This window comes from Varanus komodoensis, unplaced genomic scaffold, assembly GCF_004798865.1.
Source record: "Varanus komodoensis strain SLA01 unplaced genomic scaffold, ASM479886v1 scaffold3, whole genome shotgun sequence".
In the NCBI taxonomy this organism is placed as follows: Eukaryota; Metazoa; Chordata; class Lepidosauria; order Squamata; family Varanidae; genus Varanus; species Varanus komodoensis.
This window is the reverse complement of record NW_025335761.1, coordinates 12429579-12457094: the sequence shown is the minus strand read 5'-3', so window position 1 is coordinate 12457094 and position 27516 is coordinate 12429579. Positions and strand designations below refer to the sequence as shown.

General features: G+C 45.2%; 1 protein-coding gene across 3 annotated transcripts in view; it reads right to left on the bottom strand.

The window, feature by feature from the left end:
- Positions 1 to 1371: 1371 nt before the first annotated feature.
- The window catches only part of THAP9 (THAP domain containing 9), a 27027-nt gene continuing 882 nt past the window's right edge, over positions 1372 to 27516 (bottom strand). Inside the window, exons 3-7 of one of the 3 annotated variants that reach the window (XM_044436907.1) lie at positions 7728 to 7847; positions 7092 to 7311; positions 6172 to 6328; positions 3795 to 4362; positions 1372 to 2876 (exon numbers count right to left, since the gene is read on the bottom strand). In XM_044436907.1, coding sequence (XP_044292842.1) covers positions 2415 to 2876; positions 3795 to 4362; positions 6172 to 6328; positions 7092 to 7311; positions 7728 to 7847 — 1527 coding nt within the window. In that variant the 3' untranslated portion in view covers positions 1372 to 2414. Of the gene's footprint in view, positions 4363 to 6171; positions 6329 to 7091; positions 7312 to 7727; positions 7848 to 27516 lie in introns of all 3 variants that reach the window. The other 2 variants (XM_044436905.1, XM_044436906.1) reach the window with 2 other exon arrangements.

The window sequence follows — 27516 nt, the reverse complement described above, 5'->3', positions numbered from 1 at the left end:
CAGCTTTCCAGAATTAGGTGTGGTGAAGTCATGTTGCTGTATTCACACTTGTATGAATTTATGACTTGACAAACTCAATGTCCTGTGGACACTCTTGCCACATGGAGTAAGGAGATAGATGGGGGAACAAGCAATAATAGAATACAGTACAGTACATGGAGCAATTAGCTTACGGTTGAGGAAGGTTTTTTCTTTCGATGCTGCAGCAGCAAAATCCTTTGGACATCTAACAGCAATACTGACCACCATCTGTATCAGCTTGCACTGGAAAAAGAATGCCCCACCCTCCCCACACATTCACTGACACGGAAATATAGGACAGTGAGTATATGCAGGAAGCAGCTTTATACTGCTACAGCAGAGACACTGCGGTGTTACAATATGCAATTCCTTCTCTGAATACAAAGAAGAAAAAGTAGCTACCATGACACCTTTCTGAAAATGGTGCCTAGCATATTCCACTGCTGGTTTGAAACAAGAGTAGGGACTAAATTTGTTATGTATGTGGTAGCAGATGTTCATTTCCTATCAATGTGGATCTCCTGTGCTGGATCAAGGCACATGTGAATGGAGATGCCAGTGTATCTTCCAGAACCATTTGAGGGAATGTTTGCAGTTGCATCGATTCCACAAAAGGAACAGCACACACGGCCTTCCTCGCTATATCATAGTCTAGCTGTTAAAAGCTGTCTTTTCCTAACATTTCCAAACAGGCCTGCAGAGCTATTTTATAGAATGCCATTGTTTGGGCATTGAAGCATACAGGGCTGGGTCCATGGCAATCTTGCCAGAACTTGCACAGATCACTGGTTTCTTTTGTAGCAGACACACTTAGTCTCATGGCCAGCTTTTTGCAACAGGTGCAAGTCTGTTGAAATCCTGAGCACAGCTGTTATATCACGTAATCTCTCATTCCTCTCCTGTTTACTGACCTGGCCAAGGCCTTAACCACTTCATTCTGGACTATGCTTTTCTACAGCCAAAGGTCAGAGCTGTGCTCCAATCTGGGCTGCTGCTTTGCTTCTACAGAGCAGGGTGGGGCTAGGCTGGCTATAGAAATGTTTCAATAGCACAAATGGTAATGGTAGGAAACACCAATTACAGCTGGAAGGGTGAACAGTTAGAGAAAGTATAGTGGCATTCTGGAATTCCAGGGTGGCATGGAACTGAAAACAGTGAAGCAGGCTTCTTCTCTGAGGAGTTACTGGTAGAGATTTTTCTAGCTATCTTCTCCCTTTCCTTTCTTGCTTGTTCAACATCCAGCCTGATAAACGGTTTGGAAGAACTTGAATGCTTGCTTACTGTTTTGTGACAGCTGAAAAAAGGTACTGCCTGACCATGGGTATGAGAAGGTAATGGTTTAAATCAGCCTTTTGGGTGGATTTATATTTTATTTGAAAAACATATGTGCCACTGTTTATTAAAATATCATGATGATGATAGCAGAAAGGAAGCACAGATCTCATACAGTGATTCAGTTTTCTAACACATACGGCTCTGGAGCTGATTGACTTCCTTTCCAGTAAAATGTTGTTTGTTTTACTTTCCCAGATCTTGGGAATGTTGGAATAAATACCAGCATTTCTGTGGCATCTGCTATGATGGCAGTGGAGTAATTGATGTGCTTCAGCAAATTTAGGCTTCTTGCCCTTCAGCTGTTCTATAAGGACAGAGCACAATTTTTAACACAAGGGGAACTTACTCATCTGCTTGTATAGCACCACCAATAATCACTTTTTCTTCCAGTTCATTTGAGTCCCACTCATTTCCAGTAGCTCTCCCAACAGAATGTGACAGAAGGGAATCAATAAAAAATTGCATTTGGAAACAGACAAATTATTCAAAGGTCATTTTGCAAAATGTGCTGTAGTTCATCCAGGACCATTTGAAACCCGGTCAATTGCTTCAGGCAAAGTTTGACTCTGAAGCTGAGTCTTTGGCTGTTCTACCACTCCAAAACAATCACAGCTCTCTTCTGGTGATAAATTAACCATACATCCAAGCTGGGTCACATGATTTAGGTTTCCTAGACCATGCAATAAAAACTCACCTTATATGCAGCTTGGAGAAGCTGCACCAAGGGAAACAAATGCTTTTCTAGTAACTCGTGACTGCCTCTGGATCCAGTAAGCTGTTTCTTTCCCTGATGAGATGGCAAAATCCCTTAAGTTTATACATTCTATAAAATGATGCACCTTGGAGTCACCACCCACATAGCATTTTCACTTGAAAAGCTGGCTCCGTCTTCATGTCAGTTCAGCCTGCATCTTCCTTTCTCCGTTTTCCAAACACAAAGGGCTGATTGCACACTGGCCTCAAGACTACCTCGTTGTTTTCTGTGAGCTTGTGCTATACGAGGTACCCCTTTTCTTCCCTTAATTATGCAATCACTAGCAATTTGCAGTCTGCCATCTTCAGAGAATTGTGTACCATTCTGTGAGTCCAAGCATTTGCTGGGGCCAGTGCCTTCTGGAGCAGTTTGTATCCCCTGCACTCTGCTTATTACTGGTCTTCTTCACAGAGCTACTTGTCTGAGCCACGGGTGTGGATTGTGATCCTTGTGCTCCCTTGAACCAAAGTTCTAAAAATGTTCGCACAAGTTCCTGCAGCAAGGTGACATAATGATTGGAAACCAGAGTGTTGCTCTCAAAAAGGTGATTGACTAGGGATGAGAAAAGATCAGGTTCCTCACTCACATCTGCCAAGATGGCCAGCTCCTGTGCTAGACACCAATGGTGGCTGGAGTCCCCGAAAAACTGGGAAGGGAGGCCAACAATCTGCTTTGCGCTACGGATCACTCTCTGTACAGACTTTGCTGGGAGATGCTTTCCTCTCTTGCTCTCCACAAACATCAGAGCGCTGCCTGTAGACACCCCCTGACAAGGGCACAAGAGGGCAACACGGCACTCAGCACAGGATAAGCGTGGTAGCAGTTTTTCCAAAACAGCACAGGAAATGTAGGTGACTGTGTCTTCTTCTATCTCAGCCAGAAAGGCTGGGTCTAAAACTGCACTGTTCATATCTTGGGGAAGGCAGTTGTGCCAATGCAACTGCCAAATCTGCCTTTGCCCCAGAGGCCATGAGGCCTGCAACTGGAGGCTAGTCCGTCTACATAAAGATATGTCTAGTAGATTTGGTGGATCAAGGCCCAGGCCAGAAACAGCTCGGTTTAAGACAAGCCTGTAACCATGCTGGAAATCTGATGCTATGGAAACGCCTTTATGCCCACATGCTTGCCTTATGGCTCCCCTGCACCACTCCAGAGGATCCAGACTCCACCAACATGGGAGCAAATAAGCTACTGGGCTATCTTCTGCTTGTAGATAGGTCTGTGCTACCCACTGCAAGCTGCGCAGGTTCACCAGAAAGCCAAGAAAGCCCCATCGATGCTTACTCGGCCAGAGTAACTTCCCAGTGGCAGTGCGCAGTTTGCGAAGCAGGTTCTCATACTCGTTGCAGAGATTGTTAAGGGCATCCATACTGGCAAGGGACAGTGGGGCCTTAAAACCTTTCCCATTGGCATTCCAGCTGTTGCATGCATCAAAAACAGCACTCAGCAGTCCAATCAAGTGGGTGGTTGCCTCATGACCCTGAAACTGGGGCAGGCCTAGCCTAGCTGCCAAATGCAAGGCCTGAACAGTGGCCTCACTAAACAACTGTGCAGTGCCATTTCCCCACACCCGTTGCTCCTGTAGGTGGATTCCACCAGCCTGGCAGGCTGCCCAAAGAACCTCTGCTTCCTGCAGACCCCCCAGATGCAAGAGGTAGTCCCAGCAGACAGCCTTGCCACTCACCTGGAGAGTGCCACTGGCTTGGAGCAAGTTGTGAATCAGGGTGAGCAAATGGCTGGGGTCAAAGTAGTAAGCAATTTCCAGAGTAGGGGTGGCTGGATGGAAAAATGTGGACTTGACAGTGACACCATCGACTAGCACTCCCAGCTGCCTGGCTGTGTCAATATTGGGACACGTAGCATCAGATGTCACAGAGATAACCTGCACACCGATGTCATACAGCTTGAGGATACAGTGGCGCAGGAGCTGGGCCTGTGTATCACCTCGAAGGGTAGGAAGGAGGAAGTAGCCAAGGGGTACAATCCATTGACCTTGGAAACCAACAGCCACCAAAAGGAGGGCTTCTGCTGCACCTAAAACCTCATCCGCATCATACTTTCCAGCACCAAAGTCCACCAAACCTTGCAGAGTTCTTGTGGAAGGGTCAAAATGGATTTTCCTCTCCAGAGGCATTGTGCCAATAAGGAGCGAACACATCTTGAAGGCCTGATCATCTGCCTTAGATCTTTCTGCCAATGTATCAAAAGCCTGTTGGCTCAATCCTGGCTTGAAATCTGGGTTTGAAAGCCATCTATGACAGAAGAAACAGGGAAGAAAGGTAAGAGCTCAATGTTCACTTTGGATAAAACTTCTACTAACAAGTCTCAGAGACATAAAAACAGTTAGGATGAAGAATCTAGGTGGATTCTGCTTTTATCCTGTAGTTCTCTTTGCTGTATTTGAAATCAAGAAAAACAGACAAAAAAGAATCAAGTATATGGGCAAACTTGTTTTTGCTCTACCTACCTCAGTAAACAAATGAAGGGCCCCATACACTGAACTGGTCCACACATTATGACAATCCTGAGTTTAGGTTGAGTATGTGCTCTCACTGAGTCATGAGTTGTTGAATTTTGGGTTATGTGTGAACCCTGCACTATGGTTTAACTACAGGCTAAGTACAACCTACCCAGAGCTCTTAGCAGATTCTCTTCCCATAATTCAACAACAACCAGTGCTCCGTTTATATTCTGAATTGTTGTTACATGCAAATCAGGACACTAAATTATCAGTGTGGTTTTGTTCTACCAGCACTTCTGGCAAAATTAGCCTTGGTCGCTTCGCTAAAGCTCAGTATAATCTGGATAAATGCTCACATGGAAGGATGAACAGGAAAGAACTTGCCCCTGTGCAAGGGACTACATTAAATGAAAGGGAAGTGAGCTTGTTGCCCAAGAGTCATCACTATTGTCCAACAATAGGATATGCTTCATGTCGTCTTCTGCATGCCAATGGGTTTATTTCTGTGCTGTCCTTTACATCATAAGGACATTTCTATCTTTCCTGCTTTCTGCATAGATCTAAACTATGTGCAAATTGTTTTTCCTACAACTTTTGCTCTATAGAATAGAACTGTAAATAATCTCAGGACACATACTATCCATGCATGGAAACCCATTACTTCCAATCCCTTACATTTCTATCTTTTCTTTGGGGCAACTGAGTGCTTGGCTGGAAGAGGGCTCATTTTCCAGACAACAATGTTGAATAAACTTATCTAGAATAGAACTAGTCCCATTGAGGATAGTGGGGCATATTTCTTAGTAAACACTGAGAGAATTGCACAGTTGCCTACAACTCCCTACACTACACTACACTCTAGCTTTATCAACTAGCAGTTATAAGTGAACTGTCCTTCCTTCTGTTTCCTTCTCATCACAGCATTGCTAAAAAATCTGATTTCATTTCACTCTCAACTCAATGGAAATCTGAACTCAAGCACTTTTCTTCTTTCCATCTGTCTTTGTCTTTCTCTCTTTCTAATCAGTACAGTACTGCATCTTTCCAGGAGACTTCCAGAAGAGTAGCCATTTCAGAGCTTATCAAACAAAAAAGAGCCCTGAAACACTGTAAGGATTAAATCCTTACATTCACCCCAATGTGTCTTCTTAAGCATGAGTCATTTTTCTCAATTGCATTTGACAAAGTAAGCTTTTTTTTAACAAAAGCTCATGCTGCAATAGTCTTCGCAGTACCATAAGAGTCTCTCTTTTTCAGGATGTTATACCCCTTTCTATCTCAGACATCCAGCCCTAAACCCAAATGGTATATTCACATGGTTTAAGAATTTTGCATTTCTGGTGATGTACCTTTTTCCCAGTGTTGTAATTTTGATCAAGCCTAAGTTGCCATAGGTGCGTGGGAAAAGATAAGGTTTAGTCAGTTGCCTAAAACTCAGCAGAGTAGGTGTTTGAGGAATCTTTGATGGTAACACATTCCATGCCTGAAGTGCCTCCATAGAAAAAGCCCATCTCCTTGCAACCTACCCCTAACCTCCTTAGGGGAAGGAAAGTCATCTCAGTTAACATAAAGAGTTTCAGAAACTAGCAAGAATCCAAACCTGCGCAAAGCGCTGGGCTCCGGCAGTTGGAATGTCCTCTTCATGAAGTCATAGGCCTTGGCTGAGAACAAATGCAGTGAGACTGCAAAGTTGCGAGTGTCAGCTGGGTAGTTCTCACACTGGACTCCCTCACACTGCAAACTGAGCTGCAGATCTGCTGAAGCAAAGAGGAGTTCCTCAGGTAAGGGCCAAACACTGACCGGATGGAAGTTGTGAAGGTCATGCTGAAGTGGATGAGTTTCCAGCACTGGCCTCGACACAAACTCTGCTGTGAGCAGAAAAAGCCCTTCAGAGGATCCCTCCCCCCAGCCACTGAAAACCTTGCCAGTTTTCTTCTGTGGCTGAAACACATTCCCATTGTGGTTGCAACCAGTTCTCCACTCCACATTCTGGAAGGAGTCAAGATACACTTCTTTCTTCAATTCCTTTGGTTTTTAAGGTTATTTCTAATGCTTTACTATGCTTTCATTTGACTATAGATTATACTTCTGAAACTTTTTTTAAAGCACCTTGATTTGTATAGAAACTTGGTCACTCCACTCAGTCCATAGTTCAACATGGGGGCTGAAAGCAGATTCAACATCCTATTCTCACAGGAGGAAAGTATATACATATTCAGCAAAGACTGGGGAGATCAGAGAAGAAAGTACTTAAAGTTGTTAAGATACTCAAGAGCCTGGAAGGGTAGAGGCATGGGCAATCATGAAGGGGCTAGCAATCTTTCAGTGGCTTACAGAACACAACCAGACATTAAGAGACTCTGATAAGGTCATCTTGACCAAGCCCAGTGCCTCAGTCTTGCTCTGTATTACAGTCCCTCCTTGAACCCTGCAAGATTCTGGAACAGCAATGATCTTCCAAACTCTGGCACAAAGGAGAGCCATTCTGAAAGGCTTACAGATCCCCATTCCCTGGCTCACCACCAAACTGTGATTTCAGCATACGCTCGGTATCCTCCTGGAGGAGATGCTGTTCCCGCAATCTCTCCAGCATACTCCACAGCTCCTGCTGGTAGTAAGAGAGGCGGCGCTGGGCTGCATCCTGCTCCCGTTCACTCCCCAGCACTGGGTCAGGGAGGATGAAAGTGCCATCCATAGGTTCACTCAGACTGTACTGATGTTCTGTTTGGATAAGTTCCACCTGCAGGGGACCAAAGAGATCCCACACTGGTCTGTCAGTTCTGCTACCATAACTCCCATGTCCTTACTTTCCAGCTTTTCAAGAACATCGCTGTTTTTTCCACAGGGCTGCTTTAGCTTATACTGAAAACCCAAATTTATTGTCTGTCCCACCCATCTGCTTTACCTGGATTGTCCTTTAGCTCCTCTGCCAAAGCCTTCTCAAATTCCCTCCATCACATTCAGAATATTTAGCATGTACTGCCATCACTTTTTAAAGATTATTTTCAGGATACTATCTTGGGAGCTGTTCTGCAGTTTGCCCCATGAAAGGGCTGGGCAAAAGATTTCCTGGCTGTGGGTTTTTTCCCAGTGCCTATGGAAATTGGAGCTTGCGCTGGCCAAAGCATTAGCTAATCCTTGCCAGTATGTACGTACTGTTTTGGCTTGTGCTGGAGAAGGTTCAGCTGTTGAGGTTGCTTCCCTGGTACTTGCTGCTGGCCTACTGATGCCCATGGCTTTAAGAGACTTGGAGGGATGCTGCCCTTTGGTTGGTTCCTGTATTGAGAAAAAGAGTTCAATCAGTTAGATCACTATTCGTCTAAGCGAAAGAAAGGCCTGGCTAAAACCCACTGAACAAACTAATGCAGTACAATGTAAATGCAGACAGATGACAAAAACCAACAGTAATCCTACAGTAATATTGGAACTGCTAATTACATTTCACTGTACATAATAGCTTCAGGCCATTTATAGGATTTTATATCCTATAAAATGGCACATTACTCACCGAGAGGCAAATCAAGAATTCAAATACACAAAACGCATGTGTAACATAATCTTCCCATGAAAATCCCGCTTTAGAATAAAGGTCAGGTATTACATACCTCTAATTATCCATTGATAACAAAAATTCACTGTGCTTTTAGAAAAAGTTTATATCCTCAGATTGTTGCTTTATAATACTGTGTTTTTATTGCATGTTCATTTTATGCTGTAAACTATCAACAGAGCAATGTTACCTGACATATCATTGTTAATAATAATAACAATAAAAATAATGATAATGATGTAACAACAGCACAATAACATTGTAGGCTTCTCCCTGATGTGCTAGTTTTCCAATAGGAACAGAGTTTTTAAATCTGTGATCTGAAATGACAAAATTGGATGACAGTTTTAAATTTGCCTTCTCCCAAATACAAGCTCTCAGGCACTGAAAAAGAAAGGGATAAACCAGTTATAGACTAACTTTTTGCTGGAATCTTTAGGTTAATATGAGCTTTCCAATGATACAGAATTCTTACATTATCAATGTAAGTATATAGCCTACAGGTTGTAGGTGGCTACACATCATACACTTGGAGCAGAAATTGGAATAGGAACTTCTCAGGTCTGACTTGCTTGGAGCTCCAAGCTGGCCTCTGGGATTCCCCAGGGAACCCCACATCCTTCCACTGACTGCAAAGCAGCAGATAGTACCCAATACTGTCATTTAGTAGTTTCCTGGCTTTTGTACTTGCATTTTTCCTATTCCAAAGGACTGAACTGCCTCTTCTAAGAAGCTGTAAGGTAAAAAAGGACTCTACAACCTTTGCCTTCAGCCTCACCCCTACCACTGCAATGTGGCCCCTGAAGAACATCTCTAAAACTGAAAGTGGCCCTTAGGCTGCAAGAGGTTGATGCCCCTGCCGTAATAACCCAGCCTGCAACAAAGCTTAGGCAACCAGAACTGAAACAATCATGTATTGTTTCCGCATTTAGCTGCCCCTGCTGCCTTCATTTCCTTCCTCTTTGCCTGTTGCTCTCCCTATCAATTTGCAGCCTGCAAGTTCCTCATGGTAGGGACCTGTCCTCTGGTATTCTGCAGTGTCCACACATGCTGGTGGTGCAATAACAACAGCAATAATAAGCCACTTTATTCTTCCCAATGAAAGGCTTTCTGAAAGCTGAAAAGTTGGATGGTCCTACAAGAATGCTCTAGCACAAGATCACCAACTTTCCTAGTTTAGATGCCAAAAGGATGGTGCAGACCGGGATGGTCCAGCACAGAGCACCAGAGGCCTTGTTCTGCAGCCCTCTTGCTGCTTGGAGCTCACCCCCGCCCCACCATTCCCCCGAGTCCTGATCCCAGCTATGGCACAGGTGTGATTCCAGAGATTTCTGATTCAAGAGCTCACCCCAGCATGCCCTGCCCGCTCCTGCTGATGAGTGCAAAGACGCTCAGAAGCTTAGAGCAGGAGCTCAGAGTAGGCAGAGCACACAGGTGTACAAGGAACTGCCCATGCTGAAAAGCTGGCTTAGCTGCAAGGCTTTATAGGGCCTGCCATGTCCTTCTTGGCTGAAGGACATCAACTAGCTGAACTGAAGCAGTGACATCAATGGGTTCAATTCAGGCTGGAACTACAGCCTAGAGGGCAACCTATTCCTGGAGCCAGCCAGCACAGCCCGGTTTCCTTCCATGTATTCTGCATGTCAACTCCCACTGGTCCCAGTTAGCATGGTCAGGAGCCAGGATTATGGGAACTGTAGTTCTCAACATCTGGAGAGCATCAGGTTGACAACAGGCCATGGGCATACAGTCTTGACCACTTGGCTCCTGAAATACAAGGAGGCACAGGAGGGAAGGTGCTCGCCAGTATGCCCAAAGCATACTTCTTCATACAGTTAGTCTAGTCCTAAAATCATTTTAAAATTATACTGGTTTTCTCCCTCAGTTAATTGTTAATTAATTACATTGTGTATATTAAATTAAATAAATATATTGCAAACACCTTAATTTACAGTATGGAAATATAATTCATTGTGTGGCTCCCAGGTTCTGTGTTGAAGTCCTCGTGCCACCCTCAAGTTATGAAAAGTTGGACTACCTCGTGTAGACTATTAGTAGTAGACCTTTAAACAATCCTTGGAATTCTGATTTTCTTTCCCATCAACATTAGATAACAATCTATCTTAACCCAGGCACTAAGCAAAACACAAGGTACACCCTAGAAAGTGCTACAGAAATCCACAAAAAGGCAGGATCAATTACAGCATTAAAAAAACACTAATGAAAACAGAAAAACCTTAGGCTTTTATTTTAAAGCATACAATTTCCCTTGCCACTTTCCACAAAATCACAGGGGAAACATATCCATCTGGGCAGCTGTCTTTTTTGTTATAGGACTATGGAAGTCCTCCAAATCTGTGGAAGGCCAGGAGAAGTGCTGAAAAAATCAAACTACAAAAGTACCTCAAAGGCTTCAATTCTAACCTACATTATCTAGAGAGTAAGACATACTGGACACAGTAGAGCTGATGAAGGAAACATGTACAGGAATATGTTGAAAATTATTAATAGGGGAATGTGTAACCAAGGATGCAAACACTACAGTAGGTCTTTCTCTGGGAGCATGTCAACTGAAATGTAGGATATAATTTTCAAAATAATGTAAATAAATATTTAAACCCTTAAGATTTTCATTTAAAATTGTATAATTAAATCAGTATCCACTCCCAGCTGACTACACCTTACACCTGAATTTGACAAATTTGCTTGATCTCCATTTCCCTCCCTTTCCTTTGTTCTTACATGTTTTACCTTTGTTGTTAGATTCAGCAAGGTACCAACAATACTGTACAACACTTAACATCCATTCAAGCACTTTAATAAATAGTTCCCCAGTGTACATTGCTCCTGAACAGCCTTCTGATGCAGACTAGACTGGCTCATGTCCACTTCTTATCACTTTTGTTTTTATACAGCAGACAGAGCTGAAGTTTCCAAACTAAATGCTTGTATTTAGTTGCATAAAAACTCTACCCTTACATTATATTTGTGTATGATGCATTCATGCCAGGCAACATTCTAGACATCCTCTCTTGACTTGTTCCTATTATGTACCTGAATACAAAGGTTCTTTTCCGATTTCCCTCATCACAATATGATCCCTTATTTCAGCAGAGATGTCAGAGAATGGCAAAATGTACTGGCATTCAACCACCTTTTCATATTCCTAGTCCTTTTGTGGGGAAAGGGAATATCTGAAAAAATGGAAGTTGAACCATTGTTCTTTTCTCCCCTTCTTTTGAATTGCTCTACATTCGGCATTTATTGCACACTCACTGTTCCCTAATCATGATTGTTTTGCAGGTTCTTTAGATAACTTGACTCTTTAGTTTTACTGGTACTTTTAGACAGCACTTTGAACAAGTTTTTTAGAACTGGGGAAAAGGCAGTATTATTAAAAGAAGACAAAAGAAAATGCTATCTCCATTTGTGTAATTGTCCTATGCCGCAGTGCCACCTAGCAGTTATGTGGCAGAAAAGCAGGAAAATAAACGCTCTTGGTGTAGTGCTTAGCTCTCAATTCTGTGATTAAACCAAAAGTAGATACATCTGATTAACAGGCCTTGACAAGTATTTGTTCTCCATCTCTCGTACACACACACAAACTCATGCTCTACCTAAAGCCCAAGCCCAATTTCTATTCATCCTTCTGTGAGAGCACTGTACTTTTCCTCTTTGAACATAAGCTGACAAGTTTAACTAGCTCTACTCCTAATCCTTTTTTCTTTCCCAAGCAGCTTTTGGCAATGCCTTTTCCCTGCTCATAGTATCCATGTTCCCCTCTTCAATTTGAATCCTTACAACTGTTTATAGTAGATTTTATAATGGAAAATGTTTCTATACACACACTGGGCTTCAAAGGCAAATAGGGAAACACTGCAACTTATATTTTTTAGTCATGCAATCATTCCATTGTAATGGATCCTGAAGGTGGCCATAGTTTCCTTAATGGGAAGGAAGGAAAAACTGCAATAATTAAGATTGGCAGGTTTGAACTGGACCAGAAACTACTTTTAGTAGAAAATCAAGCAGAGGAGTGAGCAATTTGTGACAGTTTTGGCTCCCATCATCCCTCACAATTGGCTATGCTGACTAGGACCAATGGCTACAGTAATGTAATGTTTTAGTTCTCCTTGATTTTTTTCTCATTTCATGAAGTTTCTTTGTAAAACTGATTGTGTGCCAACTGCAAATACAGCATTACTGAAACTCAGCAGTTTCAATGATTCAATCAATGGATCTGCCTTTAGGAAAATGTAGTTTAAAAAAACCATGAGGATCTTACTGTGAAGAGGGTAGAAATTGTACCACTCCCTTTTCACTAGCAAAGATCACTTGTGCCTTTGGTTTATGTTGGTAGCTCGTCTTTTCACTGCTGCCAAACCAAAGTGGCAAAAGATGGATGTTGCCTCCCTGGAACAATAGCCACGATTTGTAACTGTTGCACTTTTGCAGTGGGTATTTCCCTTGACATTGCTCAGGCAAGATTGCCCATTTTCAGACCTCTGTATGTATACACCCGAGCTCTTGCACAAGTCAGAAAATAACATTAATGAGTACAAATATTTGTGAACATTACATATGATTTTGAAAAGGATCTATAACCATGGACAGCTCCTCCCAAGTGCCACTTGGGCATTCTGAAGGGGCTGACCAAATAAGGATAGTATTACCACATGAGCTTTGCAAACGTTAAAAAAAAAAAAAGTACAAAAATGCTGTGAAGAGGCTGACATGGCTCTTGGTCAAGGCAGGGAGGGCAGCAAGCCAGTGCCAGCCATCCCCAAGTGTTGCCTAGACACTTGCAGGGTGTCTGAGCCTTGTGGTGTCCAGGGCAAGGTCAGGAACAGAAGCAAGGACAGGCTGCCACTCTTGCCAAGCATCATGCTGGCTGGTGGACTTTACCACTTTAGACTGGTCATCCAGGCTTGGAAGACACTCCCAAAGATGGGTAAAACAATCCCTAGAACAGCCCATGGGTTTTCAGGATGGCTTATTGTGGGATGGGAGAAGGAACAACCTACTGTGGATAAACCAGGCTGTCTGAGTGACATGACAGCAAGCCATAGCTTGCTGTCTATGGCAGGTTGGTCTGTCATGCAAACCAGAGCAATATTACAATAGGGCTAGTAAGTAGTGACAGCAAAACTGTGATCCTGCACACACAGTGAAAGACTTCAAATTTCTTGGAACAGTTGAACAGTTGTCATCATATCATATATAGTTCTTTAGGTTGCTAAAAATAGTGTGTTAATAGTTTTCAGTACCTCTGTATATGTCTTAAAATGTAAGGGAAGTACCTGCTATAGCCTTTAATTTTTTTTACAAATATTCCAATAAAAAGGTTCTGCAGAATATAGCATTTATATCACATTAAGTGATCAAACATTTCAGGTCAAGTATTTACATACTGGACCAATTAACACAGGGTCCTTTTTCAACTTTGTTTTTTAACCAATGCAAGTAAAATAAACATGCCAAATGAGATCTGTCTAGGACATCAGAAGTTTTTTCCCGGAAACTGATTTTTTCCCCAATATAAATGTTCTATATACATAAAACTAATTTGAATTGAATGTTTTTCTGGAAAATCCACGCTGTTGAATGGAAGTGGAAGGCCAAAACATTTGGAGGGCCATAAGTTGTCTACCCCTGGCTTAGAGTGAAAGATACTCAGTAGGATAGACCTGGGAGTCAGGAAACAAAGATCTGGCTGGAGCTCAGAAATCTGTCAGTACTACACAGATCACTCAGTAAGGCTGAAACAATAAAGGGTCCAGCTGTCAGAAACACCAAGGTGAGCTGTCCTGTGCTGCACAATACCATTTACTGTCAGGGAAGAATCACCAGCAGGAAGTCTTTCCTGTGCAATGCAAGAAAGACAAACACTCCTCATGCCAGCAATTCTCACATTTCTGCTGGTTTCATGGAAAACCAGCAGATGAGATCAAGAGGAATCCATCCCCACTGCTTAAGTTTGCCAGATGCTAGGGATGTTGATAAGAGGAACTAGGCCTTTGGGAGACCCAGCAGACAGCTAAGAGAAGGTAGCCAGTCTGCTGTTTCTACACTACAATCCTTTCCCCCTTTAGAAATGGGACATGATGGGCTGACCCACCAAATAGTCTTTGGAAAATTATAATGCTTCTGTGAGCTATGCAATACTACCCTCACCCCCACTTCTACTATTAATATTCAAATGGCTTCCTAATCCAAACCAGATGTGGAGTATCATGGAGACCTTTGCCTTCTTCATGCAAAGCTTCTCCCAGATTTGGGCAAAATATCAAACTAGCAGAAGCGCTACAAAAATTCAGGCAGTACCAGACAGGACTACTCCACAGTGCTCACTTTAAAAAGGAAATTTTATCTGTTAGCTTCTTGCACTGAGATACCCTCCATAACTCAACTCTCCTCCTATAAAAAACAATTGTATGTATGCAAAGACTTTACATATGCATACAGCCTGAGACTACAGATGACTGCATACTAGGATGCATCTGGATAAAATACGTTCATTCTGAATTTCTCCAAACCCTCACATCTTTCCCCTCCATCTTCTGCTACCCAGAGCCTTCCAGATGAGAATTTTCAGCTAATGCAAGAACTTAAGCAGTCTAGATCTAGATACTAGATTTGGGAACAGGCCATAGCTCAATAGTATATGCTGGAGAGGGTCCCAGGAAGGGCCAGAAAAAGAATCCTGACCGACTACTTGGGACAGTCCTTCCTTTTCACCCCTTTCTAAAAGAAGGTAATCAATCCACCTTCCTGCTTTGAACAGTAGCCAGCCAGATGCTTCCAGAAATGGAGTCCTTTCCTTGGGATCTGGTTTCCAATCTTATGCAAACCAGGATACTCTGCCATCTTGGGCTTTTGTTCTTATCATGATATGAAGTTCAACAACAGCTGCAATGGGACAAGAGAAGGATTATGAACAGTGCTGAATATGATGCAAGGCAGTCTATTAAATATACATTAAAAAGCACATTAGGAGGGGGGAACATATGCTGTGCCTCCAGTGGCAAATAAATCACCCATTTTAAAAGAAAAGAAACAGAAAGGCCAGTCTGGCTATACTTTGGCCAGTCTATGTGGTACAGAACACAGGCAACAAAAAGGGTGAACATCGCATATTGCTGCCAAATGCGTGAAATATTCCCTCTTGTGGTAGAGTCAAACATTACTTCTGTATCAACCATTTTTAAATTGGATCAGTGCACACAGAAAACCAACAACCATATACATGAGAGATGCAGTTAGAATTGCAAAGCAGATATGAAGAAGAGGGAGGACACACAACACCATCTTATCAGATGTGTATATAAAGACAGCAGTTACAAGGTACAAAGAAGCAGAGACCTTCCCATTCTAAAATGTGGAACACAGACACATCCTCAGCCAAACTCTCTTCAACCTTGATGCAGTGATCCACTAGCTCTCTTGGAAAGGCAAGTCCATAATGCCTACAGGTGCTAATCTGTAATAAATAGTTGTATAGAACTAGATCTTAAATTCTCTTGATTTACAGGGAATGCGCATGTCCTGGATTAATGTAAAGAGTTAAGTTTCATGGGCCAAGCAACCATAGATTCTTAATTATGCTGGGGATATACTGCTGCAATGCCACTGTATTTTATACCTGCTCAGCTAGAAAGGCAAAACCTTTCCAGCCATTCTATTGGTATATCTTTTCTGGTGAAGCAGAAACCCCAGTGGCCTCTTCTGTCTGGTTATCTTCTGTGCTGGTGTCATATCTCACACTCTGTTGGTGTAGGGAGCTTCCACCAAATCCTGTAGCCCTCTCAGCCAGTGTAGTTGGGTTATAAGATAGCTTCATATGAAATCTATCCAAGGAAATCAGTGAGACTTCACCTTGACTGGGTTGTATCTCAGCTTGGAAGTAAAAACAGAGCTGGAAATACAGCAACCAGGATGTGGCATGCTGTGGTGCCAACTCAGTGAAACTTTACACAGAGTGGCCATTGTCTGTTTAGCAGTCATCTACTTTGCCTACTTCAGCATTTCCCACAATGCAAAAGTTATTTAAATGTTCACAGGCATAATACAAAATGTTGATTCCAGAGACGCAGGCATTTCAATTCTCCTTGAAATATATGTAAGTATTTGAGATGAATAGTCCAAGCTGTATGGAGAAGAGGTTCTAAAGTTAAATCTCCATGAGCCCTGCCCTTGCTCCTTCCCCCGCCCCACTCCAGCATGGGTGGCAGCTGCACCGGCTTGGGGGCAGTGTGCAGGGAAGGGGTGCGGGCTTAACTCGCTGGTTGCGGCCAGTGGCCTCGGGCCAGCGGCAGAAGGGTGACGGCCTAAGGACATTGCCGTTTGTGGCCGTGTGGGGCTGGCCTGGGCCAGAAACTCTGTTTTTTTGTAGTGGGGTGGGTTGGAGGGTTTTAAATTGTACTGTATTGTATTGTGTTTATTCCACAACTGAGCTTTATTGTTGTTTTATGGGGTTGCCTGGGGAGCGCGTGGGCGCCACCATTGGGGTGGTGCTGGGAAGGGGAAGATATGGCACTGGGGGTTAACATGTCATCATAGAAGAAGGAGGGACAGATGGCTGGTATCTGTCCCCTCTTCTGGTTATTCCCCCAACCGGAAGGTTCCAGGTAAGTCTATCAACCACCCCTCGGACCTGATGGTGCTGCAGCTAAATGCCAAGTCGGTCCATAATAAAACATCCCTCATCAATGATCTAATTGTGGATGAGGGGGCTGACCTGGCTTGCATTACAGAGATCTGGGCGGGAGAGGTGGGAATGTAGCCCTCTCTCAGCTGTGCCCACCTGGGTATCTAATTCAGTACCAGCCACGCCCCGAGGAGAGGGGAGGGGGGTCGCTCTGGTTCATCGAGCTGCAATTTCCCTCGCAGGGCTTCCTGCCCCCTTGAGACCAGGCCTAGAGTGCTTATATCTGGCAGTGGGCAACCAAGACAGATTAGGGATTCTGCTGGTATACCATGCACCCTTCTGCCCATCAGACTCCCTGCCTGAGCTGATGGAGATCATCTTGGACCTGGTGTTGAAGAACCCCAAGATGTTGGTCCTGGAGGACTTCAATTTCCATGCCAAGACTGTTCTGATCGCGGCAGCTCAGGACTTCATGGCTTCCATGATGGCCATGGGGCTGTCTCAACATGTCATTGGCCCAACCCATGAACGAGGTCACACTCTGGACCTGGTCTTCTCAATGGGACAGGAAGAGGGTGATTAGGAGGTGAGGAATTTGCGTCTGACTCCTTTGTCATGGTCAGATCACTTCCCCGAGAGGTTTGAGCTCAGAGCTGGCCTTTCCCTCTGTAAGGGTGCGGACCTTATTATGATGGTCCACCCTCGGAGTCAGATGGATCCAGATGGATTCCTGAGGGCTCTGGGGGATTTTCTGGTTGATAAAGTTGGCGCTCCTGTTGATGCTCTGGTTGAGCTGTGGAATGGGAAAATGGCCAGAGCTACTGACACGATCGCCACTAAGCATCCTCTCCTGCCTGGCAGAGCCCATTCATCTCTATGGTATACATCTGAATTACCGGCGATGAAGCAGGTTGGGAGCTGACTACAGCACAGGTGGAGGAAATCACAGGATGAATCTGACCGAACATGCTTACGTGCTCACTATCGAGCCTATGCTGTGGCGGTGAGGGCGAAGAAGAAATTCTTCTCCACTTCCATTGCCTCCTCACAGTGCTGTCCAGTGGAGCCTTTTTGAGTGGTACATGGGCTAATACATCCAGACCCCAAAAAAGATCTTGTGCCACCATCGACTGCCCGCTATAACGACTTTGCCACTTCAAGGAAAAAATTGCTCAGATTCATCACGAGCTGGACTCCACAGTTCCTTTAGGGGAGGCACCAAGAACGCCGTCTCGTCTAGCATTATTGGATGAATTTCAGTTAATGAGGCCTGATGATGTGGACAAGGTACTTGGACAAGTACGTCCTATCACCTGCTTACTTGACCCTTACCCTTCATGGCTACTTACCAAAGCCAAACACAGGATTGGTTCCTGGATCCAAGAGGTTATTAACGCCTCACTGCGGGAGGGCCGGGTTCCCGCTCCTTTAAAGGAGGCAGTAATCAGGCCTGTCCTAAAGAAGGCATCTTTGGATCCAGAGATGGCCGCCAATTACAGACCGGTGGCCAACATCCCGTTTTTGGGCAAGGTGTTGGAATGGGTAGACAACTCCAAGTACTCTTGGATGAATCTGATTATCTAGACCCATTTCAGTCCGGTTTCAGACCTGGTTACGGTACTGAATCTGCCTTGGTCGCCCTGTATGAAGACCTGTGCAGGGAAAGGGACGGGGGAGTGTGTCCCTGTTGGTTCTCCTGGACCTCTCAGCGGCTTTCGATACCATCAATCATGGTATCCTTCTGGATAGGCTGGCGGGATTGGGAGGGGGAGGCACTGCTTTGCAGCGGTTCCACTCCTACCTTGCCGGCCGATTCCAGAAGATGGTGCTGGGGGACTTTGGCTCTGTGCCATGGCAACTCTGCCTTGGAGTACTGCAGGGCTCCATTTTGTCCCCCTTGCTATTCAACATCTACATGAAAACACTGGGAGAGGTCATCAGGAGGTTTGGGCTGCGGAGTCATCAGTATGCTGATGACACCCAGCTCTACCTCTCTTTTCCAGTTAATCCAGATGAGGCAGTGGCTGTCCTGAACCGGTGCCTGGCCGAGGTAATGGGCTGGATGAGGGCCAATAAACTGAAGCTCAACCAGGTAAGATGGAGGTTCTGTTGGTTGGTGATTCAAGCTTCCGGGTAAGTGACTTGGGCCCTGCCCTGGACAGGGTTGCACTCCCTCTAAAGGACAGGGTCCGCAGCTTAGTAGTGCTCCTCGATCCAGAGCTGTCCTTGGAAGCCCAGGTGAGGGCAGTGGCGAGGAGCGCTTTCCTTCAGCTTCAGCTAATCTATCAGCTGCATCCTTACCTGGAGAACTGCCTAGCAACAGTGACACACACACTGGTTGCTTCCCGGTTGGATTTCTGCAACGCGCTCTACGTGAGGCTGCCCTTGAAGACAGTCCAGATATGTCAGATGGTGCAAAACAGAGCTGCCAGGACGCTGTCGGGGACTGGTCGTTATTCTCCTATAACCCCAGTCCTCTATCAGCTCCATTGGACGGCCCACCACTGCCGCCGCAAGACCCGCCGTCACCGCCAAGGAGACCCGCTGCCACTGCGGCTGACTGGCGCCCCAGCGCCCACCGAGGACGCCGCTGCCCTGTGGGGCAGACGGCGCCATTGCGGGACCGGGAGCCGGGAAGCTGCTGGCCTGCGGGCCCTCCATCCGGCCGCCAAGTGCTCCGTGGGCCCTGTTCCTGCCCTCCTCCTCCGGCGTGGGTGAGAGCCACACCGGTCTGGGGCGGGGCACAGGGGAGGGGCCACGCAGTCTTTAACTCGCTGGCAGCGACCGGGGTCGGTGGCCTAAGGGCGGTGACGCTGTTGAGGGCCGAGCGGGGCCGAGCAGAGGCTGGGCTGGCCAGGGTCTTTGTTGTTGGCCAGCGGGTGGGATAGGTTAAAGTGGGCGGCAGGGATTGTGGGAGTGTTTTTAAGTGTTTTAATGTGTTTTTAGTTGTTTTAATGGATTCATCTCTGGTTTTGAGTATGGGATTGCCTGGGGAGTGTGTGGGCGCCGCCATTGGGGTGGTCATGGGCAATGGACGTTATGGCGTTGGGGGGTCTAACATGTCCGCGTAGAAGAAGGAGGGACAGATGGCTAGCACCTGTTTCTCCTTCTGGTTATTCCCCCAGCCTGAGGGTTCCAGGTGGTCCTGTCAACTGCCCCCCGGGCCTGTCGGTGCTGCTGCTTAATGCCAGGTCGGTCCACAATAAATCTTCCCTCATCCATGACTTGATTGTGGATGAGGGGGCCGACCTGACCTGCATTACAGAGACCTGGGTGGGGAAGGAGGGATGTCTCCCTCTCTCAAATATGCCCGCCCGGGTACCTGGTCCAGCACCAACCACACCTGGAGGGGAGGGGAGGGGGGTCGCTTTGGTTTACCGAGCCTCTATTTCCCTCACGGGGCTTCCTGTTCTCTCGAGGCCAGGGCTGGAGTGCCTCTACTTGGTGTTGGGCGACTGAGACAGAATAGGGATTCTGTTGGTGTACCATGCACCCTTCTGCCCAACAAACTCCCTGCCTGAGCTGACAGAGATCGTCTCCGACTTGGTGTTGAAGACTCCCAGGATGTTGGTCCTGGGGGACTTCAATCTCCACACTGAGACTGTTCTGAACGGGGTGGCTCAGGACTTCATGGCCTCCATGATGGCTATGGGGCCATCTCAGCATGTCACTGGCCTGACCCATGAACGTGGACATACTCTGGACCTGTTTTTCTCGACGGGACAAGAAGAGGGGGATCTGAGGGTGAGGAACTTGTGTCTGACACCCCTGTCATGGTCAGATCACTTCATCGTGAGGTTTGAGCTCGAGAGCGGCCTTTCCCTCTGTAAGGGTGTGGACCCGATTGTGTTGGTCCGCCCCCAAAGCCAGATGGATCTGGATGGATTCCTGAAGACCCTGGGGGAACTCCCGGTTGATAAGGCTGGTGCTCCTGTCGATGCCTTGGTCGAACTGTGGAATGGGGAAATGACCAGGGCTATTGACATGATCGTTCCTAAGCATCCTCTCCCACCTGGCAGAGTCCATTCATCCCCCTGGTATACATCTGAGCTACAGGCGATGAAGCAGGTTGGGAGACGTCTAGAGAGTAGGTGGAGGAAATCACGGGATGAATCTGACCAAACACACTTGAGAGCCCACTATCGGGCCTATGCTGTGGCGGTGAGGGCAGCGAAGAAGAAATTCTTCTCCACTTCCATTGCCTCCTCACTATGTCGTCCGGGGGAGCTCTTTCGGGTGGTACAGGGGCTGGTTCATCCAGGCCCAAAAAATGATCTCTTGCCACTCTTGACGGCCCGCTGTGATGACTTCGCCAAGCATTTCAGGGAAAAAATCGCTCAGATTTGTCATGAGCAGGACTCCACTAGTGACTCAGAACCTTTGGGGGAGGTGCCAATGTTGCCGTCTGGTCCACATTTGATGGATGAATTTCAGTTGCTGTGGCCTGATGATGTGGACAAGGTACTTGGACAAGTACGTCCTACCACCTGCTTACTGGACCTTTGCCCATCTTGGCTACTCAAGCAAGCCAAGGACAGGATAGGGACCTGGATCCTGGAGGTTGTCAACGCCTCTTTAAGGGACGGCCAGGTACCTGCCCCTTTAAAGGAGGCGGTAGTCCGGCCAGTCCTAAAGAAGGCATCCCTGGATCCAGAGATGGCTGCCAATTATAGATTGGTGGCCAACATCCCGTTCTCGGGCAAGGTGTTAGAGTGGGTGGTGGTGGGACAACTCCAAGCACTCTTGGATGGAACTGATTATCTGGACCCATTTCAGTCCGGCTTCAGACCCGGGTATGGTACTGAATCTGCCTTGGTCGCTCTGTATGATGACCTGTACAGGGAGAGAGACAGGGGGAGTGCGTCCCTGTTGGTTCTCCTGGATCTTTCAGCGGCTTTCGATACCATCAACCATGGTATCCTTCTGGATAGGCTAGCGGGGTTGGGAGTTGGAGGCACTGCTCTGTGGTGGTTCTGCTCCTAGCTCAAGGGCCGTTTCCAGGCGGTGGTGCTGGGGGACTATGGCTCTGTGCCATGGCAGTTATGCCATGGAGTTCCACAGGGGTCCATTTTGTCCCCTTTGCTATTCAACGTCTACATGAAACCGCTGGGAGGGGTCATTAGGAGGTGTGGGCTGCAGAATCATCAGTACGCTGATGATACCCAGCTCCACCTCTCATTTTCAACCAATCCAGGTGAGGCAGTGGCTGTACTGAACTGGTGCCTGGCCGAGGTAATGGGCTGAATGAGGGCCAATAAACTGAAGCTCAATCCAGACAAGACAGAGGTCCTGTTGGTAGGTGGTTCGGGCTTCGGGGTGGGGGACCTGGACCTTGTCCTGAATGGGGTTGCACTCCCTCTTAGGGACAAGGTTCGCAGCTTGGGAGTGCTCCTTGACCCTGAGCTGTCATTAGAAGCTCAGGTGACGGCGGTGGCGAGGAGCGCTTTCCTTCAGCTTCGGCTGATCCATCAGCTGCGTCCCTACCTGGAGGACGACTGCCTGGCGACTGTGACTCATGCACTGGTAACTTCCCGATTAGACTTCTGTAACGTGCTCTACGTGGGGCTGCCCTTGAAGACAGTCCGGATACTTCAATTGGTGCAAAACAGAGCTGCCAGGTTGCTGACAGGGACTGGGTGTTGTTTTCATATAACCCCTGTTCTCCGTCAGCTTCACTGGCTCCCCATTGAAGTCTGGGCACAATTCAAGGTGTTGGTTATCACCTATAAAGCCCTCAATGGCTTGGGACCTGGTTATCTAAAGGAACGCTTGCATCCATATATGCCCTCCTGCCCCTTGAGATCGGCAGCAGAGGCCCTTCTCCGGGAACCCTCCATGAAAGATATTAGGAGGGTGAGTACCCGGAGGAAGGCCTTCTCTGTGGTGGTGCCCCACCTATGGAATGCGCTCCCCAGAGAGGTCCGCCTGGTGCCGTTGTTATTTATTTTTCGGCACCAGGCCAAGACCTTTTTATTTAAAAGTTATTTTAATTGTTAATTTATGAATTGTATTTATGGGGTTTTTATGTACATGCAGAGATGTTTCCGTTTTTTTTAACTCTAATTGTATAAACTGCTTATTTATGTTTATTTATTATTGTTGTAAGCTGCCCTGAGGCTTTTTGCGAATGGGGTGGCATAAAAACGGTTTAAATAAATAAAATAAATAAATTGGCTTCCCATCGAAGTCCGGGCTCAATTCAAGGTGCTGGTTATTACCTATAAAGCCCTAAATGGCTTGGGACCAGGATACCTAAAGGAACGCCTTTTTACCTACATGCCCTCCCACCCCCTAAGATCGGCAGCAGAGGCCCTCCTCCGGGAACCCTTTTTGGAAGAGGTCAGGAGACAAAGTACTTGGAGGAGGGCCTTTTCTGCTGTGGCACCCCAACTATGGAATGCACTCCCTAGAGAGGTCTGCCTGGCGCTGTCATTATATGTTTTTCGGCGCCAGGTCAAGACCTTTTTATTTGGCCAATATTTTATCATATAGTAATTTAATTTATTTTAAATGATGCTCAGTGTGGAATAGTTAATTTATCTTATTTTATTGTAGTTTGAAATAATGTTGTAAGCCGTCCAGAGACGACAGTAAATAAATAAGTAAAATGGAAAAGTTACATAAATACTCATTCTTGCTCTTTCCCAAAACATAAAAAGCTTTTGACTATTTTGTGACTATAAATATGCAGTTTCTTAGGTACATGTGAGGAAGAACAAAAACAGAGAGCAAACAAATCTTCCTAGGGCACAGAAATGCACTTCAGAACTTACATAATGTAAGAAAAAATATCTTTTTTTTTTCAAAGGTACCTTTTGCTAGGATCAGAAATACATCATTGCTATGCTGGCAGGCCATCCAAAGTGTATTCCAACAAAGGGAAAAACCAAATGCAAACAATCCAAAAGTGGCATTAAAATGACACACATATATGCACACCCAGTGCTCCTGGCAGCACTGTGCTGTGGGTTGTTGCTGAAATGTGGGTTATTACGCTGATTGAACAAACCATGACATGTTAACCACAAACATCCCATGAACAGAACCCATGTTTTGTTGCTGGGCTGTGAACTTTAAGTTGTTCACCATGGTTTATCATCTTGGCTGAGCTCAAACAACATGATAACACGTTTTAACAACAACACATGGTTCAGTGACAACTCATTAACCTACACACAATCTTTGAGTATAGGTTATCATGTAGACTGAACTCAGACAAAGAACTAATGACAATGGGGGCAAAAGCCAGGTATATCCCCCCACACAGTACTGTGTTCTCATTCCATCAGTCCCAGCGGCACAGCCAGCAAAAACCACGCTACAGCAAGACCCCAGGCACCTTGCCAAGCAGGAGCTCAGGTTCCCTTCGGTGCTTCACAATCACTTTCCCATTGCTGCACAATACACAATGGCAAAGGAGGAAAGCCCACACAAGACAGGACCAATATTGCTACTTGGGCAAAGGGCTTCTGGGACAACTTTCAGGGTCCATCCAGGGAGGGAAAGACTCTTTAGTCAAGAAGCCAATGATAAGAGCCTTTACATGCAAGGGCAGCCAATGACAATCCAGTGGAACATGTATAAGAAACTGGAGAGAGGACTTCAAATTCCAGCAAGGGAGAGACCAGGATTACGCCCCTACTATCCTTTTAACACACTTGGCCAAAGGAAAAAGAAAAAAAAAGTATGTCATGTCAAGCGCAAAAAAGAGGATGCTCTCAGGACTGTATCCCATGGAATGTAAATCTAGTAGCTTCTACCAGCAAATCTGCAGCACTGGAATCTTTGATTATGGTATCTGGGGTGAGTAACCATGTTACTCTCTTCTTAGTCAGCAAAAGCAAGGAAAAGCACATTCGTATGCAGATTTAAATAGAACAAAAGGCCTAAAACTCCCAGCATGTCCCTGCCAGCCATTGGAACCGTTTTATAAATATTAATTCAGTGGGTTCACATTTTTTCTACCATTCAAGTTCCATTGCTCTACTGTAAGGTCAGTGCAGTGTCTTGAGAAGATGCAATGCTTTTGTATTCCACCATATTTTGGTGTCAAATTTGCATCTATTTTGTGCACATATTTTGTGGTGAGACTGGACTGTTTGTTCTGCATATTATGCAGAAGGGTACTGTAGGGAGATAGTGGCACATATAATATGAAAGATGAACAAGAGGATGAATCCTTGAGACTGTGGATGGCATTATTTCCTTGTAACACTATTGCCAAAATGGCTATGGGGACAGAGTTGGCACTTGGGTTTTTTGCAAGGCAAAAAGTCCCAGTATCTGTGTCTTATCTTTGTTACATGGTCTTGTTGCTGGGAGAAGGAAGTGTTATTTATCCAGGATGAATTGTAGCTACTGATAGTTTTGATGTGGTTTCAGTTGGGAACTATAGGTGACGACTGGTTCATTGATTTCTCTTCCAGGACTTGTCTATAATAAATGATCAGTTTAGCATTACTTCACCTTTTTTAAACTTCATTTGGTGGGTATTTTAGGTTGAAAAATGCCAAACCAGTTTTTTGGTTGTGAATCTCTGTCCAATGGATCTGAACAGACAGTTGTACTGCAAAGCTTAGGTGGATGTGTGTTTTGGATGGAAGCTTGAAGCATGTTAATTATGCACAGTGGTCAGTAGCTTGCCAATGTAAGATAGTGTTTATACACCCATTCCGTAGTTGCACAGTAGCATCCATAAAATGAATCTATTGCAGGGACTGGCCTAGGATTAAAAGTCACTTGAATCCCAAGGGAATGTCTCAAGAGCCTCTAGTCCATAAACCAAGATGATAAAAATGTCAGCAATGTACCTCAGAAAGAGTAAAGGCTTTGGGGACAAGAACTGACGAAGGGTTATTCTGAGTCAGCTATGAAGATGTTGGTATATTGCAGGGGTGGCCAAATTTACTCAGAGGAAGAGCTACATTCAGTAAAAGTTAGATGTTTGAGGGCTGCAAGTGGGTGCTTGAAGATGGTGGTAACAGCTGGCGAGTGGCAAGAGGATCCCGCAGGAGCCCACAGTGGCAAATGAAGAGCTGCAAAATAAACTCAAAGAGCCATAGGTGGCTACCAAGTTTTAGTTTGGCCACCCTGGTATATCATGAAGCCATGTTCGTGCTTACGGCAGTGCTACTGACCTCAGGAAACAGCTTGTCCCTAAATCTGAACTGTACATAAGTACAAAGTATCAAAAGTTGGGGGCTAGATGTACCATAACACTATCAAGAATGGTATTCCTGATAGCTTGTAGTCTATCTGTTTGAGAGGTGTTGGTGTAAAGTGGGGTAAGCAAACTTTTTGGGTCCTGGGAGCATGCGCTGATGCGAGGCTCAGTTCTAAGCACCAGAACAAAATAAGCAGGGCTGCAGATGAAAGCAGCAGCCTGCAGTCTCCTGCATTTTCATTTCCTAAAAATGACTCTAAGTCCCACTTATGACCAGGAGGTATTAATGGGAAAAAATGCTGGGAACAATTAGAGTCCCTCACTCTGCTTTTTCCAATATCAGGTACTACTAAGCCTTTTTTTTAAATAAAAAATTAGGTAGAAGGCTAGGAAACCTTGGTGGGTGCTAAGAAAGCTGTCCAAGACTGCACTAATGCCTATAGACACCACATGGCTACTCCTGGTTAAAGGGTGCCAACATCCATGGTGGCTAAGATGGTATTTGCTGGACAATTGTCAGTAGACAGTAGTTTCTTCTGGAAAGTAGGAACATTCCATAAATAAAAGTGTATTGCTGGCATGTGACTGAGAATAGAGACACTATAAGAAGCCTCTGCAGATCTGATAAGGTACTTCTGATGAGTTATTTTGGATAGAAGATGCCTGGTCAAGGCTGCTCTGAAGATTTGATCTTGCACTTCTCTAGGAAATTCCTTCATCTGATTGTGTACTTTGTTTTTGTATTTCTAAGCTGGACCTCAAGTTAGAGGCCTGAAAAAGCAGGTACCGAAGAATTGTCTCTCAGCCTCCTGTATGCAGTCCTCCTTTGTAAGCCTCTTTAATTAAGGTATCAATATGATTTCAGAGGCTGTAGATGGCCTCACACTTAACAGTCTAAGTTATGCAAACATGATACACAACTTCAGAAACAATACAATCAAGAACAGTTAGTCAGGGCTATTTTAAAAAATATGGAACAATACTAGATAAACTTTAGGCCTATTATCTCAAATTCAGGTGTGCTGCTTTTATTGCTCTTGCTTGCATCTTGGTTTTCTGTCTTGGTTGAAAATCTACTGAAATCCCTATTATTTCATGTAATACAGCAACATGGCTTGGATTATGACTAAGAACCCCAAAATACATGGAAAATAGAACTGCAGCTACAGACAAAAATACATGATGAGCATCACAAAAAGCAAGTGCTGCTGTGTCAGACAAAAGGTTCATCCACACACTCAAAGCAAACTCTCTGTGCATTCAAAACTACCATGTCAGGGAAAAGACTAGGCTAGAACTTTTTACCCAATATACATGTTGCATCCATATTCTAACACTTGTAGTTTTAGGATGTTACCTATGCATGTTTAGATGTGTGTGTGGGGGGGGGGGGAGTTCCTAAAATTCCCAGCATGCCCCAGTCAACCAGGCTAGCTGGAACATGCTAACTAGAGGATGCTGGGTGTTCTGACTAATTATGTATAAGAATATACCCTTAAGTAGTCAGTTGGACTCTGTAACTCAGTAATACAGCAGGCTTATTACAGAAAGTTTCATGTTGTATCCCTACCAATTCCACTTAAAA